Raw genomic sequence first — 20112 nt, 5'->3', positions numbered from 1 at the left:
CTGTATTCAATGTTCTGACCAATGAAGTAAGAGTTTTAACAACACCAGGTTAAAGTCCAACAGGTTTATTTGGTAGCACAAATACCATTAGCTTTCGGAGCGCTGCTCCTTCGTCAGATGGAGTGGAAATGGAGTGGAGATTTCCACTCCATCATCTGACGAAGGAGCAGCGCTCCGAAAGCTAATGGCTTTTGCTACCAGATAAACCTGTTGGACTTTAACCTGGTGTTGTTAAAACTCATACTGTGTTTACCCCCAGCCGGCATCTCCACATCCTGACCAATGAAACCAAGCGTGCCGAATGCCTTCTTCACCACTCTGTCCACCTGTGACTCCACTTTCCAGGAGCTATGAAGCTCGGAGTTATTTATATCTAATCGCAGATGGCAGATATCTCAAGACCAGTTTGTGTCGGGGAATTGGGTCCGTTGCGATGCACTTTGGGAGGAGTTATGCATTGCGGTCCATCACACACAGTGCCTGATCCTGCTGAATGTTGGATGTGTTTTCTCACACTGATTGGGCTGAAAAATGGCAAATGGAATTTAACGCAGACAAGTGTGAGATATTGCACTTTGGAAGGACAAACCAAAGAAGAACGTACAGGGTAAATGGTAGGACTCTGAAGAGTGCAGTTGAACAGAGGGATCTGGGAATACAGGTACAGAATTCCCTAAAAGTGGCGTCACAGGTGGATAGGGTCATAAAGAGTGCCTTTGGTACATTGGCCTTTATAAATCGGAGTATCGAGTATAAAAGTTGGAGTGTTATGGTAAGGTTATATAATGATGTGGAGATGCCGGCGTTGGACTGGGGTAAACACAGTAAGAAGTTTAACAACACCAGGTTAAAGTCCAACAGGTTTATTTGGTAGCAAAAGCCACACAAGCTTTCGGAGCTCTAAGCCCCTTCTTCAGGTGAGTGGGAATTCTGTTCACAAACAGAGCATATAAAGACACAAACTCAATTTACATGAATAATGGTTGGAATGCGAATACTTACAACTAATCAAGTCTTTAAGAAACAAAACAACACAACCAAATTGAGTTTGTGTCTTTATATGCTCTGTTTGTGAACAGAATTCCCACTCACCTGAAGAAGGGGCTTGCAGCTCCGAAAGCTTGTGTGGCTTTTGCTACCAAATAAACATGTTGGACTTTAACCTGGTGTTGTTAAGGTTATATAAGGCATTGGTGAGGCCGAATTTGGAGTATTGTGTACAGTTTTGGTCACCTAGTGACAGGAAGGATGTAAATAAGGTTGAAAGAGTGCAGAGAAGGTTCACAAGGATGTTGCCGGGACTTGAGAAGCTGAGTTACAGAGAGAGATTGAATAGGTTGGGACTTTATTCCCTGGAGCGTAGAAGATTGAGGGGAGATTTGATAGAGGTGTATAAGATTTTGATGGGTATAGATAGAGTGAATGCAAGCAGGCTTTTTCCGCTGAGGCTAGGGGAGAAAAAAACCAGAGGGCATGGGTTAAGGGTGAAAGGGGAAAAGTTTAAAGAGAATATTAGGTGGGGGCTTCTTCACGCAGAGAGTGGTGGGAGCGTGGAATGAGCTGCCGGATAAAGTGGTAAATGCTTTTAACATTTAAGAAAAACTTGGACGGGTTCATGGATGAGAGGGGTGTGGAGGGATATGGTCCAAGTGCAGGTCAGTGGGACTAGGCAAAAAAATTCGTTCAGCACAGACAAGAAGGGCGGCACGGTAGCACAGGGGCGGCACGGTAGCACAGTGGTTAGCACTGCTGCTTCACAGCTCCAGGGTCCCGGGTTCGATTCCCGGCTCGGGTCACTGTCTGTGTGGAGTTTGCACATTCTCCTCGTGTCTGCGTGGGTTTCCTCCGGGTGCTCCGGTTTCCTCCCACAGTCCAAAGATGTGCGGGTTAGGTTGATTGGCCAGGTTAAAAAATTGCCCCTTCGAGTCCTGGGATGCGTAGGTTAGAGGGATTAGCGGGTAAATATATGGGGATAGGGCCTGGGTGGGATTGTGGTCGGTGCAGACTCGATGGGCCGAATGGCCTCCTTCTGTACTGTAGGGTTTCTAAAAAAAAAAGGGCCAAAAGGCCTGTTTCTGAGCTGTAATTTTCTATGGTTCTATGATTGTGTAGAAAGATTAACTATTCCTCTCTCGCTCTCTCTGTCTCTTTCTCTAGGTGTATGTAACGCTCGTGGGTGAGTGCGAAGGGACAGAATGTCGAACTTGCCTCACAGTTTCACGGTTTGAAGGCATGAATAAAGTATAATTTACCAAATTCCATTCTTCTTGTTGGTTAGTTTGAATTGCAAAAACAAGCAGATTTTTAAAAAAACTGATACCACTGCAAACTCGGTCCAGCGCGACGCTCTTTACAGAAAACTACTACCTGGTTCCAAGGATTGGTTTCCTTTCCATATTTGCGTTTGATAAAGTCCCCCATGGTCGGCCTATGAAGAAAGTAAGGAGGTGTGGGATAGAGGGAAAGTTGGCCGATTGGATAGGTAACTGGCTGTCTAACAGAAGACAGAGGGTGGTGGTGGATGGAAAATTTTCGGACTGGAGGCAGGTTGCTAGCGGAGTGCCACAGGGATCAGTGCTTGGTCCTCTGCTATTTGTAATTTTTATAAATGACTTGGAGGAGGGGGCTGGAGGGTGGATCAGTAAATTTGCTGATGACACCAAGATTGGTGGAGTAGTGGATGAGGTGGAGGGCTGTTGTAGGCTGCAAAGAGACATAGATAGGATGCAGAGCTGGGCTGAAAAATGGCAAATGGAGTTTAACCCTGACAAATGCGAGGTGATTCATTTTGATAGGACAAATTTAAATGTGGATTACAGGGTCAAAGGTAGGGTTCTGAAGAATGTGGAGGAACAGGGAGATCTTGGGGTCCATATCCATAGATCTCTAAAGGTTGCCACTCAAGTGGATAGAGCCGTGAAGAAGGCCTATAGTGTGTTGGCGTTCATTAACAGGGGGTTTGAGTTTAAGAGCCATGGGGTTATGCTGCAACTGTACAGGACCTTGGTGAGACCACATTTGGAATATTGTGTGCAGTTCTGGTCACCTCACTACAAGAAGGATGTGGAGACACTGGAAAGAGTGCAGAGGAGATTTACCAGGATGCTGCCTGGTTTGGAGGGTAGGTCTTATGAGGAAAGGTTGAGGGAACTTGGGCTTTTCTCTTTGGAGAGGAGGAGGTTGAGAGGAGACTTGATAGAGGTTTATAAGATGATGAGGGGGATAGATAGAGTGAACGTTCAAAGACTATTTCCTCGGGTGAATGGAGCGGTAACTAGGGGGCATAACTATAGGGTTCATGGTGGGAGATATAGGAAGGATATCAGAGGTAGGTTCTTTACGCAGAGAGTGGTTGGGGTGTGGAATGGACTGCCTGCAGGGATAGTGGAGTCAGAAACTTTAGGAACATTTAAGAAGCTATTGGATAGGCACATGGAGTACTCCAGGATGATAGGGAGGAAATAGCTTGATCTGGGTTTCAGACAAAGCTCGGCACAACATCGTGGGCCGAAGGACCTGTTCTGTGCTGTACTAGAACAAAGAACAATACAGCACAGGAACAGGCCCTTCGGCCCTCCAAACCCGTGCCGCTCCCTGGTCCAAACTAGACCATTCTTTTGTATCCCTCCATTCCCACTCCGTTCATATGGCTGTCTAAATAAGTCTTAAACGTTCCCAGTGTGTCCGCCTCCACCACCTTGCCTGGCAGCGCATTCCAGGCCCCCACCACCCTCTGTGTAAAATATGTCCGTCTGATATCCGTGTTAAACCTCCCCCCCCTTCACCTTGAACCTATGACCCCTCGTGAACGTCACCACCGACCTGGAGAAAAGCTTCCCACCGTTCACCCTATCTATGCCTTTCATAATTTTATACACCTCTATTAAGTCACCCCTCATCCTCTGTCTTTCCAGGGAGAACAACCCCAGTTTACCCAATCTCTCCTCATAACTAAGCCCCTCCATACCAGGCAACATCCTGGTAAACCTCCTCTGCACTCTCTCCAAAGCCTCCACGTCCTTCTGGTAGTGCGGCGACCAGAACTGGACGCAGTATTCCAGATGCGGCCGAACCAACGTTCTATACATCTGCAACATCAGACCCCAACTGTTCTATGTTCTATGTTCATATTTCCCAGGCAGCTAACTTCTAACCCCTGAACTGTCTCTCTCGGCCTCCGACCTTCAGGTAAGCATTCTCCAAGGCGGCCTTCAAGATACACGACAACGCAGAATCGCTGAGCATAAAATCAGAGAAGCCCTGCAGTGCAGAAAGAGGCCATTCGGCCCAGCGAGTCTGCACCGGCCACAATCCCACCCAGGCCCTATCTCCATAACCCCACACATTTACCCTGGCTAGTTCCCCTGACACTAAGGGACAATTTAGCATGGCCAATCCACCCTAACCTGCACATCTTTGGACACTAAGGGACAATTTAGCATGGCCAATCCACCCTAACCTGCACATCTTTGGACACTAAGGGACAATTTAGCATGGCCAATCCACCCTAACCTGCACATCTTTGGACACTAAGGGACAATTTAGCATGGCCAATCCACCCTAACCTGCACATCTTTGGACACTAAGGGACAATTTAGCATGGCCAATCCACCCTAACCTGCACATCTTTGGACACTAAGGGACAATTTAGCATGGCCAATCCACCCTAACCTGCACATCTTTGGACACTAAGGGACAATTTAGCATGGCCAATCCACCCTAACCTGCACATCTTTGGACACTAAGGGACAATTTAGCATGGCCAATCCACCCTAACCTGTACATCTTTGGACACTAAGGGACAATTTAGCATGGCTAATCCACCTAACACATACATCTTTGGACAAAGAACAAAGAACAGTACAGCACAGGAAACAGGCCCTTCGGCCCTCCAAGCCTGCGCCACTCATTGGTCCAACTATACCATTCATTTGTATCCCTCCATTCCCAGACCGCCCATGTGACTATCCAGGTAAGTCTTAAACGATGTCAGCGTGCCTGCCTCCACCACCCTACTTAGCAGCGCATTCCAGGCCCTCACCACCCTCTGTGTAAAAAACATCCCTCTGATATCTGAGTTATACCTCGCCCCTCTCACCTTGAGCCCGTGACCCCTCGTGATCGTCACCTCCGACCTGGGAAAAAGCTTCCCACTGTTCACCCTATCTATACCCTTCATAATTTTGTACACCTCTATTAGATCTCCCCTCATTCTCCGTCTTTCCAGGGAGAACAAGCCCAAGTTTACCCAATCTCTCCTCATAGCTAAGACCCTCCATACCAGTGTAAGTTTTTCGGGCAACTCGGGCCTTTTTTATGAGCTGGGAAAAGGACTTGAACCCGAAAGAACTGTGAAAGTGGCCACACTTGGCTGTAGGACTTGACCAAAAATGTCCCAGGGAGCCCAGCCAGCCTGTGTGTGTGTGTGTGTGTGTGTGTGAAGGGGCCCAGTCCAAAAATTGCAAGCAGCCAGAAACCAGACAGACTGCTGATTAGGTTATCAGCAGCACAAAAAGGACCTGACGACCTCACCAGACTAGGCTGGCAGCAAGACAATACACCTGGTCTGGACTCAATACAGGTGATAATGGCCTTGTCCCAGAGCGAGGAGAAGCCCATTTCCATAATGAGAAAACAATTAAACGATCTCCGATGGAACAATACAGGACAGCAAGAGACCTATCACCTGGGATGGGACCATCTGGTCTCTATGGACTGTAAGATCGCAGTTGCAGATAACGAGCAAGCCTTTGTCTGTGGAACTGCCGGCTGGAAAGGGGGCGGAGTTGGCAGGAAAAGAATTCAAGTTTTACAATATAAAAGGATGGTCAGGTTGGCCATTTCTCTCTCTTTTTCTCTTCGGACCAGCATGACAGCACTCTCCACTCGGTCGCCTCCAGCACGCAGCCTGAAGCCCACTGAGCAATTTAAACTAGGATTGTGAGTATCCCCATGTAATTCGCGAAGTTCCCGAGATCATCATAGTGGATGAAGCTTTGGGGAAAGTGGGGGGGCTTTTGCATGCACCTTTCATAGTTTAAGACACTGGTAAACTTGTATAAAGTAAGAATTCCGTGGTGTCCATTTTAGTATTCCTTCCATAGCTATAGTCTTATCGAGCATAAGGCATGGTGTGTTGTTTTCCTGGTGTTTGGTGACCTTTGACCTTGATGTTTTAATATATATATCTTTGACTTCCGTTGGAGTCCGTTTTGATCTTTTCAATTTCTCACCAATGATCTCTGACTCAGTCACAATATTAAATATTCCTGACCATAATTCCGGAGTCTAGAACTGAGGGTACTCTGGGCGCTTCGAAACCGCCCACTCAGGAAAGGCTGCCAGGTAGTGGATAGGCAGCAGTTTCCTTTTCTCTCTCTTGGGAGCGCTACTCTAGTGAAGTAGACGCAAGGTGGCCGTTGTTCCATCGGCGAGAGAGAGAATCACTCGGGCATTGGTGGGGTTTTGGGTGACGGAGAACCCAACCTAAAATAAGCCCAGTGGAGTTAAAAAGAGGGATCCCGCTACACCTTGGAGAGCAGTTGAGAGTTAAACACATTGCTGTGGCTCTGGAGCCACATGTAGGCCAGACCTGATAAGGACGGCAGGTTTCCTTCCCTAAACAACGTTAGTGAACCAGAAGGGGTTTTCCGACAATGGAGAATGGTTTTATAGTCATCAGTAGATTTTTGACTCCAGATATTTTTTAGTGAATTCAAATTCGACCAGCTGCTGTGACCGGATTCGAACCCGGGTCCCCAGAACATTAACAATATTGGGAGCCCTTCCTGAAGCTATCACGTCAGCAGGAGCTGCTCAGAAAATTCCCTGAGTGTTCCTTCCAAGGCCTTACTCACCTTACCGCTGCTTCCATTGGTCCCACGTCACTTTCTGAACTGTAATGTCTGGGTGACACCTACCCACACTGGACCTGGTTGTAAGGGACCGAGCAGTAAGGGACACAAGACACAGCAATACCTCTCCACCCACTTCCCTAAACTCCCACACTTACCCCAGCTCTCAGTGCTTCACTCTCTGCAGCTTGCACTCTGTGGAGCTCCCTGAGTGGGCACATTTCACAGGCCTCAGTTTGGTAGTTTATATTTGCCCGTGTCCAACTCATGAACCTGATTGAATTCATTGCACCCCCTCCCCCTCTAGGTCTGAGTAACCGCCGAGGGCTGACCGCCTTGGAAGCCTTTTTTGGAGTTTCAATGCTGGGTCCGGTTCCTGCTGCTCAGCCTCGGAAGTGAGTGGGGTTCAGCAGACCGGAGCTCGCCTCTTCCACCATGAGCGTGTGGCCCGAGTTCCCTTTATCGGGTGACAATGTGATCGAGAGGCTAAACCCACTGTGTCCATTTCAGACTCCGAGGTTCCCACTGGCGGAGATGGAGAACAGGAGCCGGAGTTCCTGGAATTCTTTCCAAAGTTCCCGGTCTGCTGGGAATTGATTGTTCAGGCACGGATTGGGGCTTCATGGCTTGCAGATGATTGAAGCATTCCCATAGGATGGTATCTCCCAAGCGGACTTGATAGGAAACTGGCCCTGTTCCAGACTCGACCGTGCCTCATAACCACGCGGATCCATTGCCATGATTCTTTACCAATAACCTATCACCTGCCTTTAGGTGCCTCTCCCGGCTGGTGGGATCAACACTGGGTGTCTTGATGCCTTGCGAACCTCCCACCCTTGGGAATATCAGACTCAACCCTGGGCGGAGTCATCTTCTCATGACCAACTCTGCTGGGGCTGTTCTGGTAGTTGAATGGGTGGTTGGGGAGGTGGGTGGGGGGGGGGGTGGGGGTGGTTTGGGGGGTGTTCTGTAATTGAAGATGAATCTGGATGGTTTGGTGTCCAAGGAGGCTGTGGGATGTTTTTTTGAACCTGCTTTTACTGTTTGGGCCGCTCTTTCTGCCAGGCCGTTGGATGATGGGTAATATGACACTGTCCTAACGTGTTAATTTCTGTTCAACTTCATCTCATGCACAAATTCCTGGCTGATGAAGGGTGGTCCATTTTCGGAAACTAACATTTCCGGGATCCCGGGTGTCAAGAAAGAGGTGTGAAGTTTCTCCACTCTTGTCCTTGTGTTTGAGTAACTCACCCTGTGTACGGCTATCCATTTTGAATCAGCATCTACCATTACCAGGAACATAGACCCCATGAACGGACCGGCACTCTCCATGTGCAGCCACGTCTATGGCCATCCTGACCATTCCCAAGTGTGAAGAGTAGTGACTGGTGATAGTGCTGCCCTTGTTGATATTGCCAACACTGACCCACGGGCAAATATCCATCCCCATACCTGGCCACCAGCAGGGCAACTTGGAGGATCTTCAGTTTGCCACTCCTGGGTGGCCATGGTAAAGTTTACCATGAGATGGTGACCCTGGCTCAGGATGACACTCTTGAACCCCATAGGCGTGTGCCATCTTCCACAGTCAGCCGCTCTCTGCCACTCCAATATGGGTGCAATTCAGGCTGTAACGGCCTTTTGGATTCCCCCATCAGCACTCGCTGCTTCAATTCATTCAGGAATGGGTAATTTTGCCTCCACAGCCGAATATTATTGGCTGCCACTGGGAGAGTTTTGAAAAAGTTCATGATTACCGTCTCTTCCATTGTGGGTACGACAAGTGTCTGTGAATCGTCGCCAACTCAAGGCATTGGCGTCAGTGACTCAGCCTCCTGGATAATGGTAGGCGGACAGTAATAAAGCCCACAGCTGGATATGGGCCAATGTTATGGGCTGCACTGCCATGCAGGTCCTTCTGGAATTTCTTTGCCCAATCTATCACTGTAGACAAGGTGTCCCAGTGGTTAGCGCTGCTGCCTCATAACGCCAGAGACCTGGGTTCAGTTCCTGGCTTGGGTCAATGTCTGCACATTCTCTCCGTATCTGCGTGGGTTTACTCTGGTTTCTCCGGTTTTCTCCCGCAGTCTGAAAGACGTTGCTGGTTAGGTGCAGTAGCCATGCTAAATTCTCCCTCAGTGTTACCCGAACAGGCACCAGTGAGTGGCAATGAGGCGATTTTCACAGTAACTTCATTGCAGTCTTTATGTAAACCTCCGTCTGACACTTTATAAATGTTAAACTTCCTCTGAGTATGAAGTGTTGAATATCGCTGGGAAACCTCACCTAGCTGTCAGTATAAGTGCACGTGAATAAGTTCATAATTGGAAACAAGAATCCTCCTGCCAGATTTGAAGCTAAGTCCTCGATCAGAGGGATTGGGTATTTATCCAGCTGTGAGAAACTGTTTACCGTTTGTTTAAAATTTCCCAGTACAAAGTATTTGTATTCACTCTTGGGACTTGGGTGTCACTGGCCGGCCAGCATTTATTGCCCATCCCTAGTTGCCCATGTTCAGAGGACAATTAAGTGTCAACCACTTTGAGTCACATTTAGTCCTGACCACATAAGGACGACAGATTTCCTTCCCTGGGACATTGGTGAACCAGATGTGTTTTTCTGAAAATCGACAATGCTTTTATGGTCACCAGCTGATTCTGAATTCCAGATATATTTATTCAAATTCCACCATCTGCTGTGACGGGATTCGAACCCGGGTGCACAGAACATTAGCTGAGTTTCTGTATTAATAGTGTAGTGATAAAACCACCAGTCCATCACATCCACACCCAGAGTGTACACATCCTGACTTCCGGTAACCTAGACACACCATATTATATACGTCTGCAGGGCTCCCGGATTGGACAGCATTAACTGTCTCAATCAGGGAGCTCCTATTCCAATAACTCCACCTGATGGTTATCGTTAATGTCATTAAGTCTGTCTCTCTCTCTGTCTCTTTCTGTCTTTCTGTGCATGCCTCTCTCTGTATCTCTCTCTCTCTGTATATATATATATATATATATATCTCTGCCTGTTTCTCTGTGCGATAAAGAAAGGAAGGATAGACTATGAAGCTAGGCTAGCAATTAATATAAAAAATGATAGTAAAAGTTTTTATAAATATATAAAAAGGAATAGAGTGGCTAGAGTGAATGTTGGACCCTTGGAGGACGAGAGGGGGGAGTTAATAGTGGGAAATGAGGATATGGCTGAGTCTTTAAAAAAGTTTTTTGTGTCGGTCTTCACGGTGGAGGACACAAATAGTTTGCCAAATATTAACGATAGAGGGTTGGCAGCAGGAGAAATACTTAATACAATTAATGTTACCAGAGAGGCAGTGCTGGGTAGACTAATGGGACTGAAGGTGGACAAGTCCCCGGGTCCGGATGGAATGCATCCCAGGGTATTAAAAGAAATGTCAGAGGTAATAGTGGATGCGTTAGTGATTATTTATCAAAACTCGTTGCATTCTGGGGTAGTGCCGGTTGATTGGAAAACGGCTAATGTTACGCCGCTGTTTAAAAAAGGAAGGAGACAAAAGGCGGGTAACTATAGGCCGGTCAGCTTAACGTCTGTAGTAGGGAAAATGCTGGAATCCATTATTAAAGAGGAGATAGCAGGACATCTGGATAGAAATGGTTCGATCAATCAGACGCAGCATGGATTCATGAGGGGAAAGTCGTGCTTGACGAACATGTTGGATTTTTATGAAGATGTGACTAGGGCGGTTGATGGAGGAGAACCGGTGGATGCGGTGTTTTTGGATTTCCAAAAGGCGTTTGATAAGGTGCCCCATAAAAGGCTGCTGAAGAAGATTAGGGCACACGGAGTTGGGGGTAGTGTGTTAAAGTGGATTGGGGACTGGCTCTCCGACAGGAAGCAAAGAGTCGGAATAAATGGGTGTTTTTCCGGTTGGAGGAAGGTAACTAGTGGCGTGCCGCAGGGATCGGTACTCGGGCCGCAACTATTTACCATTTATATAGATGATCTGGAGGAGGGGACGGAGTGTAGGGTAACGAAGTTTGCAGACGACACAAAGATAAGTGGAAAAGTGAATCGTGTGGAGGACGGAGAAGATCTGCAGAGAGATTTGGACAGGCTGAGTGAGTGGACGAGGATATGGCAAATGGAGTATAACGTTGAGAAATGCGAGGTTATACACTTTGGAGGAAATAATAACAAATGGGATTACTATCTCAATGGAAACAAATTAAAACATGCTACCGTGCAAAGGGACCTGGGGGTCCTTGTGCATGAGACGCAAAAGCCCAGTCTGCAGGTACAACAGGTGATCAAGAAGGCAAATGGGATGTTGGCCTATGTTGCGAGGGGGATAGAATATAAAAGCAGGGATGTCTTGATGCACCTGTACAGGGCATTGGTGAGGCCGCAGCTGGAATACTGTGTGCAGTATTGGTCCCCTTATATGAGGAAGGATATATTGGCATTGGAGGGAGTGCAGAGAAGGTTCACCAGGTTGATACCGGAGATGAGGGGTTTGGATTATGAGGAGAGGCTGAGGAGATTGGGTTTGTACTCGTTGGAGTTTAGAAGGATGAGGGGGGATCTTATGGAGACTTATAAGATAATGCGGGGGCTGGATAGGGTAGAGGCGGAGAGATTCTTTCCACTTAGTAAGGAAGTTAAAACTAGAGGACACAGCCCCAAAATAAAGGGGGGTCGGTTTAAGACAGAGTTGAGGAGGAACTTCTTCTCCCAGAGGGTGGTGAATCTCTGGAATTCTCTGCCCACTGAGGTGGTGGAGGCTACCTCGCTGAATATGTTTAAAGCGCGGATGGATGGATTCCTGATCAGTAAGGGAATTAAGGGTTATGGGGATCAGGCGGGTAAGTGGTACTGATCCACGTCAGATCAGCCATGATCTTATTGAATGGCGGGGCAGGCTTGAGGGGCTAGATGGCCTACTCCTGCTCCTATTTCTTATGTTCTTACTGTCTCTCTGCATCTCCCTCATTCACCTTCTCTCTACACTCTTCCTCTGTGTCTCCTCCCCCCTCAGTCTCACTCTCCTTGTCCCTCTCCTTCTCTGTCCCCCTTTTCTTATTTCTCTGTCTTTCTCTCTCTCTCTACCTCACTCTGTCTTTTGCGCTTGCTGTGTCCATTGTACTCATTCAGTCTCACTGTTTCAAATTCACTGACGCTCTCTGTCTCTGTCTCTGTTTCTCTCTGCCTCTCTTTCTGTCTCCCTTTCCGTCTTAGTCTCCCTCTCTCATTACATTCTGCCATCTGTATCCCTCTGTATCCCTTTCTCATTCCCTGTCCATCTCCCTCCCCATTTCCCCCAATCTCTATCCCTGTTTTTCTCGCTCTGAGAGTCCCTATCTGTCTCTGTCCTTTTTCTTTCTCTCTCTCTGTTTCTCTACCTGTATCTGTTAGAAACTCTTTCAAACTGTGTCACGCTCCATGTATTTGTACCCGTCCCTCTCTCTGTCAACCTCCATCTCTCTATCACTCCCAGTTTTGCTCTCACTGCCCTCTCTCTCTCTTTATCTGTCACTCTCTCTGTCTCTGTGAGGCTGTTTGTTATTTATAGTTTGAAAGTCCAATAGAAAGAGTCAGGGGTCTTGTAGTTGTAGTTTCCTCTCAGGGTCTGATGAGTTGAAGAATTGCAGTAAGGGGAGCTTTCAGCAGATTTATTAGCTGCTGCCTGAAGTGAGTCTGTGTCACAGCATAAATGGCAGTGTTTGTACAACAACTTGTGAGTTGCAACATGAAACCAAATTCCACAACACAGTAATCTAACCATACCGACTTATAGCCCAAATAATCCATCCGACTCCATATAGAATAAACCATTAATGTCGACCATAAGAGGATAAAATTGGCTGAGATAACAAACAGTAAAATGATGGATTTCCTGCGACTCTCCATCTCTGGGTCTCTGGGATTCTCCCCACTGCTGTGAGTCCGGAGTCTCCTGCGGGCTCTGCTGCTCATTAAAATGTGTCTGACGGTGAAAACGTTGAGCAGCAGAATCAGGACGAACGGGACAGTCGGGGTTAGAATGTTGTGGAGGAACTCGATTGTTCCCCAGACCGGAGATTCCACAACATCCATTGTGACATCACAAAACCAGGGGTCGTTCCCCAGCTGATATCTATTTAATAACATAAAATACCAGAAGATGTTCTTTAAACAGCTCAGCACCGTCACTGTTCCCAGAACCACAGCCGCCGATTTCTCACTGCAATATTTACTCTTCAGCTTGGGGCAGCAAATGGCCACAAATCGATCAAAGGTGAAAGTGACGGTGAACCAGACAGAACAGTCAGTGGCTGCATAAAGCAGGACGGCGTGGATGTTACACACGGGGACCCAGTAGAGGAAATAAAACTGTTCCCGATAAAGAATGGGAATGTGTCTGAATATCAGGTCGAGGATAACGACCAGCAGATCCCCCACTGACATGGCCACCAGGTAACGAGTCACACATTGGGACAGACCACAGTTTCTGCTCGTCAGGGTCACAATTGTGATTATGTTCACTGTCAGGAAGGGAAATAAAGAATAAAATTAGACAGGATTCAGGGAAAGATGTTACCATTTGGACTGAGGATGGGTTAAAATAAAAAAGAATGTACACACATAAAATCACTGAAATCTGTTTTTAAAAATCCAGCACGTCTTTTGCAGTGTGAGAGGAAAGTGGAGCATCCGGAGGAAACCCACACAGACACGGGGAGAAGGTCCAAACTCCACACAGACAGTGACCCAAGCCTGGAATTGAACTCAAGTCCCTGACGCTGTGAATCAGCAGTGCTAACCACTGTGTCACCGTGCTGCTCCATGGTAGCACCACAGTGGTATACATTTAGGAGAGAGCTTTCCGGAGAGTCCACAACATTGACCCTCACTCAGCTACAAGGATGAGGGAGTAAACCTTACAGAAAATCCAGACTGGAGTCCTGTAGATGGTAATCTGTCGTCTCTCAGACAGTTTACTGACAACCCCTGCAACAGAGCTGGTACCAAAGAGGGCTGGTTTGACCCTTGTCTCTGGACAATACTAACAATTGGCAGAGGGAGATCCTGATGTCTTGACAGCACAGAATCTCTATTATATTTACACAGAACTGTACCCTGGAGAGGAGATCACAGCATTGTGGCCACTGTTAGCACAACACAGGAAGAAATAGTAATCTCACACTCGATTGGCACAGAACACAAGTTCCAGTGTTTACTCTGAAGAGTGGGAGAAAGCTTCAGGGTTCAGCGAATCGCTATCGTCCATAATGCTCAGTGCGATTACTGCTGTCCCACGTTGGTCTACTGGACCAGTGCAGCTGCATCAGTCCTCTCTCGGCAGGAAGGTTGCCAATCTATGCACCAGGTAAAACTCAAACAAAGGCCAGTACCAAAGGAAAAGCCAAGCAGGCTGCCTTAATGCCCATCGTCTGGTGACTCTGGTATCCAATATTATGAAATGCATCAAAAGGTTGGTCATGGCATGAATCAGTTCCGGCTTCCCAGATTGCCTGGATCCACGACAGTTCACCGACAACCACAACAGGTCCACAATGCCATCTCCCTGGCCCGACAGTGAACCCTGGAACACAGACTCGTGTTTATCAACTACAGCTCAGCCTGCAACACCATTAGTCCTCCGAAACTCATGTCCAAAGTCCGTGGCCCTGGGCTTGGCTCCTGCCTCTGCAATTGGATCCTCAACTTCCTAATCCATAGAGAGCAAAATTAAGGACAATCAACAACATCTCCTCCACAATCATCCTGAACAGCGGTGCCCCGTAAGGCTGCGTCCTCAGCCCCTTACTATACTCCTTATACACTGGTGACTGTGTGGCCAAATTCCCCTCCAACTCGATTTCCAAGTTTGCTGATGACACCTGCAGTGGGTCGGAGGAAGAGACACAGAATCTGGTGAACTGGGGCGACAACAATAATCTCCTCCTCAATGTCAACAAAGCAAATTGACTTCTGGAAGTCTAGTGGAGTACATGCCCCGATCAACATCAATGGGATGAAGTCGAAAAAGTCGAGAGCTTCACGTTTTAGGGTCCACATCACGAAAAACCTTTCCTGGTTCCTCCATGATGTCCCTATAATTAAAAAAGTCTCCGAACGCCTCTATTTTCTCAGAGGTTTACGGACATTTGGCATGTCAGCTGCGACTCTCACCAACTTTTACAGATGCACCATAAATAACATTCTAGCTTGGAATGGCTCCTGCTCTGTCCAAGACTGCGAGAAACTTCAAAGCTTGGTGAATGCAGACCAGTCCATCACTCAAACCAACCTCCCACTCATTAACTCTGTCTAAACTTCCCATTGCCTCACAAAAGCAACCAGCCTAATTCAGGAATAGCGCACCACCGACATCAACTCTTCCCACTTGTTCCATGAGAGAAAAAGATAAAGAATGTGTGAGGACATGGACCAACCGACTCATAGAATCACTACAGTGCAGAAGGGGACCATTTGACCCATCGAGTCTACACTGACAACAATCCCACCCAGGCCCTATCCCCAAAGTCCCACATATGTACCCTGCTAATCCCCCAAACATACATATCCCAGGACGCTAATGGGCAGTTAACATGGCCAATCAACCCAACCTGCACATTTTGGACTGTGGGTGAAAACTGGAGCATCCGGAGCAAACACATGCGCATACGGGTGGAATGTGCAAATTCCACACAGACAGTGATCCAAGCCGGGAATCGAACTCAGGTTCCTGTGAGACATTAAGGTAAAGGGAAGATTTTTGTGTGGATTTGAGGGAAAATGTTTCCATCCACAGGGTGCTGGGATCTGCAGCTCACGGCCTGAAAGGATGGTAGAAGCGGGAACAACCACAAGAGGCATTTAGATCAGCAACTCAAACACCAGAGCATATAATTATTAAACTAGAAAGAGCGCAGGAAAGATTTACTAGGATGCTACTGGGACTTGATGGATTGAGTTATAAGGAGAGGCTGGACAGACTGGGACTTTTTCCCCTGGAGCGTAGGAGGCTGAGGGGTGATCTTACAGAGGTTTATAAAATAGTGAGGGGCACAGATCAGCTAGATAGTCAATATCTTTTCCCCAAAGGTAGGGGAGTCTAAAACTAGAGGGCAGAGGTTTAAGGGAGAGGGGAGAGATACAAAAGGGTCCAGAGGGGCAATTTTTTCACACAGAGGGCGGTGAGTGTCTGGAACGAGCTGCCAGAGGCAGAAGTAGAGGCGGGTACAATTTTTTAAAAAAAAGCGTTTCGACAGTTACATGGGTACGATGGGTATAGAGGGATATGGGGCAAATGTGGGCAATTGGGATTAGTTTAATGGATTTAAAAAAAGGGCGGCATGCACAAGATGGACCAAAGGGCCTGTTTCCATTCTGTAAACTCTATGACAAGGCTGTGGATTGAGTGCTGGAAAATGAGATTCGATTGGATAGGTGTTTGATGACCAGTTCAGACATAATGGGCCGAAGGGCCTCATTTTGTGCTGTTAAAACTCGATGGCTGTTAGGCCTCCCACAGCAGTGGCCCCATCACTTGCAGCTCTCACAGCGCTGGCTGGGATACCCACCACCTCCCAAACCTATCTGGTTGCAAATACACAATTGCAGCCAGCAGTGAGCTGCCTGGTCTGAGAGAGACATCTGTCAGCTCTCTGCTGCTGCAGCTCGCTTCAACACAGCAGCTGCCCCCAGGTAGTCCGGGGGTCCTCAGCTCTTTCTGAGCAGCCCCCGTCTAGATATAGACCCAGCCCCCTCCCCACCACCTGGACCAATCACCCCCCATTCCCCCACAGCAATTGCATGCAGAGTGTCAGCAGGGCACCTCTCCCTAACCCACTGTCCATGCAGAGAGGTAGCGAGACCCCTCCCTACCCCACTGTACATGCAGAGAGGCAGCGAGACCCCTCCCTACCCCACTGTGCATGCAGAGATGTAGCGAGACACCTCCCTACCCCACTGTGCATGCAGAGAGGCAGCGAGACCCCCTCCCTACCCCACTGTGCATGCAGAGTGTCAGCGAGACCCCCCACCCGACTCCACTGTCCATGCAGAGAGGCAGCGAGACCCCCTCCCTACCCCACTGTGCATGCAAAGAGGTAGTGAGACCCCCTCCCTACCCCACTGTCCATGCAGAGAGGCAGCGAGACCCCCTCCCTATCCCACTGTCCAAGCAGAGAGGCAGCGAGACCCCCCTCCCTACCCCACTGTGCATGCAGAGAGGCAGCGAAACCTCCTCCCTACCCCCACTGTTCATGCAGAGAGGCAGCGAGACCCTCTCCCTACCCCACTGTGGATGCCGAGAGGCAGCGAGTCCTCCTCCCTACCCCGCTGTGCATGCAGAGAGGCACTGAGACCCCCCTCCCTACCAACACCAATCATGTGCAGAGTGGCAGCGGGGACCACCCCACCCCACAGACAGTGGGCAGAGTGGTAACGGGACCCTCTCCGACCCAGCAACTACGTTCAGAGTCGGCCCCACTACCTTCAGGCTCCGCCCCTGTAGACCACGCCACCTCATGCGCCACTCCCTGGTACTGCCCGGTGGGCATTGCCCAAGGGGTACCTACCTTTGCCCTCGACCTTGCCCGGTGTCCTCAATGGCCTTCGGTTCTACCGGCGAGGTCATCATGACTCGTCCTCATACATGTGGCCAGCTGTTTTCCTCACCGGACCCAACCTCTCCCGGTGAGGCTGCAAAGGCAAGTGTGGCGCACAATTCCATCCCAGGCTCACTAATCTCATTTAAATTTGTTTCAAAATAAATTGAAATAATTTATTCAGCTTCTTGCCGGAAATGGGCAGGAGACTGAATCCGCTGTTTATCCATTGCCGGTGAAGGTTGCAAGAGGTGAGAAATGGGACGTGGACCTGAGTTCCAGGCTGTCACGCGGTTTTACTTGATCACCCCACCATCAATGGACAGGGAGTAGCTGTTATCCTGCCCTACCCCCTACCGTGTGTGTGTTGCGTGTGTCTATATTGTCTGTACCAGTATGCATGTGTATGTGTGCGTGTTTGTGTGTGAGCAACAGAGTACCTGACGAGTGTTCCTAAGTGTGCGTTATTCTGAAGTGTTGCAGCAATTTTGGTTCTTGAATTTGTGTGTGAGTGGGAGTAAGTGTCTAAATCTGATTGCTTGTATCAACAAATGTGTGTATTAATGTATGTGTGTTTGGGTGTGTCTGTGTGTTTGTGTTCCTGTTGCTCTCGGAGAGCTTGTGGTAGCACAGGGGATAGCATTGCTACCTCACAGCACCAGAGCTCCTGGTTCAATTGCAGGTTTGGCCACTGTCTGTGCAGATTCTGCATGTTCTCCCCATGTCTGCGTGGGTTTCCTCCGGGTGAACATAGACATAGAACAGTACAGCACAGAACAGGCCCTTCGGCCCACGATGTTGTGCCGAGCTTTATCTGAAACCAAGATCAAGCTATCCCACTCCCTATCATCCTGGTGTGCTCCATGTGCCTATCCAATAACCGCTTAAATGTTTCTAAAGTGTCTGACTCCACTATCACTGCAGGCAGTCCATTCCACACCCCAACCACTCTCTGCGTAAAGAACCTACCTTTGATATCTGTCCTGTATCTCCCACCACGAACCCTATAGTTATGCCCCCTTGTAATAGCTCCATCCACCCGAGGAAATAGTCTTTGAACGTTCACTCTATCTATCCCCTTCATCATTTTATACACCTCTATTAAGTCTCCCCTCAGCCTCCTCCGCTCCAGAGAGAACAGCCCTAGCTCCCTCAACCTTTCCTCATATGATTGGTGGAGTAGTGGATGAGGTGGAGGGCTGTTGTAGGCTGCAAAGAGACATAGATAGGGTGCAAAGCTGGGCTGAAAAATGGCAAATGGAGTTTAACCCTGATAAATGTGAGGTGATTCATTTTGGTAGGACAAATTTAAATGTGGATTACAGGGTCAAAGGTAGGGTTCTGAAGACTGTGGAGGAACAGAGAGATCTTGGGGTCCATATCCACAGATCTCTAAAGGTTGCCACTCAAGTGGATAGAGCTGTGAAGAAGGCCTATAGTGTGTTAGCTTTTATTAACAGGGGGTTGGAGTTTAAGAGCCGTGGGGTTATGCTGCAACTGTACAGGACCTTGGTGAGACCACATTTGGAATATTGTGTGCAGTTCTGGTCACCTCACTATAAGAAGGATGTGGAAGCGCTGGAAAGAGTGCAGAGGAGATTTACCAGGATGCTGCCTGGTTTGGAGGGTAGGTCATATGAGGAAAGGTTGAGGGAGCTAGGGCTGTTCTCTCTGGAGCGGAGGAGGCTGAGGGGAGACTTAATAGAGGTGTATAAAATGATGAAGGGGATAGATAGAGTGAACGTTCAAAGACTATTTCCTCGGGTGGATGGAGCTATTACAAGGGGGCATAACTATAGGGTTCGTGGTGGGAGATACAGGAGGGATATCAGAGGTAGGTTCTTTACGCAGAGAGTGGTTGGGGTGTGGAATGGACTGCCTGCAGTGATAGTGGAGTCAGACACTTTAGGAACATTTAAGCGGTTATTGGATAGGCACATGGAGCACACCAGGATGATAGGGAGTGGGATAGCTTGATCTTGGTTTCAGATAAAGCTCGGCACAACATCGTGGGCCGAAGGGCCTGTTCTGTGCTGTACTGTTCTATGTTCTATGACCTACCCTCCAAACCAGGCAGCATCCTGGTAAATCTCCTCTGCACTCTTTCCAGCGCTTCCACATCCTTCTTATAGTGAGGTGACCAGAACTGCACACAATATTCCAAATGTGGTCTCACCAAGGTCCTGTACAGTTGCAGCATAACCCCACGGCTCTTAAACTCCAACCCCCTGTTAATAAAAGCTAACACACTATAGGCCTTCTTCATAGCTCTATCCACTTGACTGGCAACCTTTAGAGATCTGTGGATATGGACCCCAAGATCTCTCTGTTCCTCCACAGTCTTCAGAACCCTACCTTTGACCCTGTAATCCACATTTAAATTAGTCCTACCAAAATGAATCACCTCACATTTATCAGGGTTAAACTCCATTTGCCATTTTTCAGCCCAGCTTTGCATCCTATCTATGTCTCTTTGCAGCCTACAACAGCCCTCCACCTCATCCACTACTCCACCAATCTTGGTGTCATCAGCAAATTTACTGATCCACCCTTCAGCCCCCTCCTCTAAGTCATTAATAAAAATCACAAAGAGCAGAGGACCAAGCACTGATCCCTGCGGCACACCGCTAGCAACCTGCCTCCAATCCGAAAACTTTCCATCGACCACCACCCTC

At 48.2% G+C, this 20112-nt stretch overlaps 1 protein-coding gene across 6 annotated transcripts in view; it reads left to right on the top strand.

Moving 5' to 3' along the window:
- LOC144488063 (T-lymphocyte activation antigen CD80-like) overlaps positions 1–2260 on the top strand; it is a 40214-nt gene extending 37954 nt beyond the window's left edge. For 3 of the 6 annotated variants that reach the window (XM_078206083.1, XM_078206079.1, XM_078206082.1), the window contains one exon: positions 2158–2260. In XM_078206083.1, coding sequence (XP_078062209.1) covers positions 2158–2180 — 23 coding nt within the window. In that variant the 3' untranslated portion in view covers positions 2181–2260. The remainder of the gene's footprint in view (positions 1–2157) is intronic. The other 3 variants (XM_078206085.1, XM_078206081.1, XM_078206084.1) reach the window with 2 other exon arrangements.
- The last annotated feature ends 17852 nt before the right edge of the window (positions 2261–20112 follow it).

Source organism: Mustelus asterias, unplaced genomic scaffold, assembly GCF_964213995.1.
Source record: "Mustelus asterias unplaced genomic scaffold, sMusAst1.hap1.1 HAP1_SCAFFOLD_1245, whole genome shotgun sequence".
In the NCBI taxonomy this organism is placed as follows: Eukaryota; Metazoa; Chordata; class Chondrichthyes; order Carcharhiniformes; family Triakidae; genus Mustelus; species Mustelus asterias.
The sequence above is the reverse complement of the archived record's forward strand: the minus strand, read 5'-3'. Positions and strand labels throughout refer to the sequence as shown.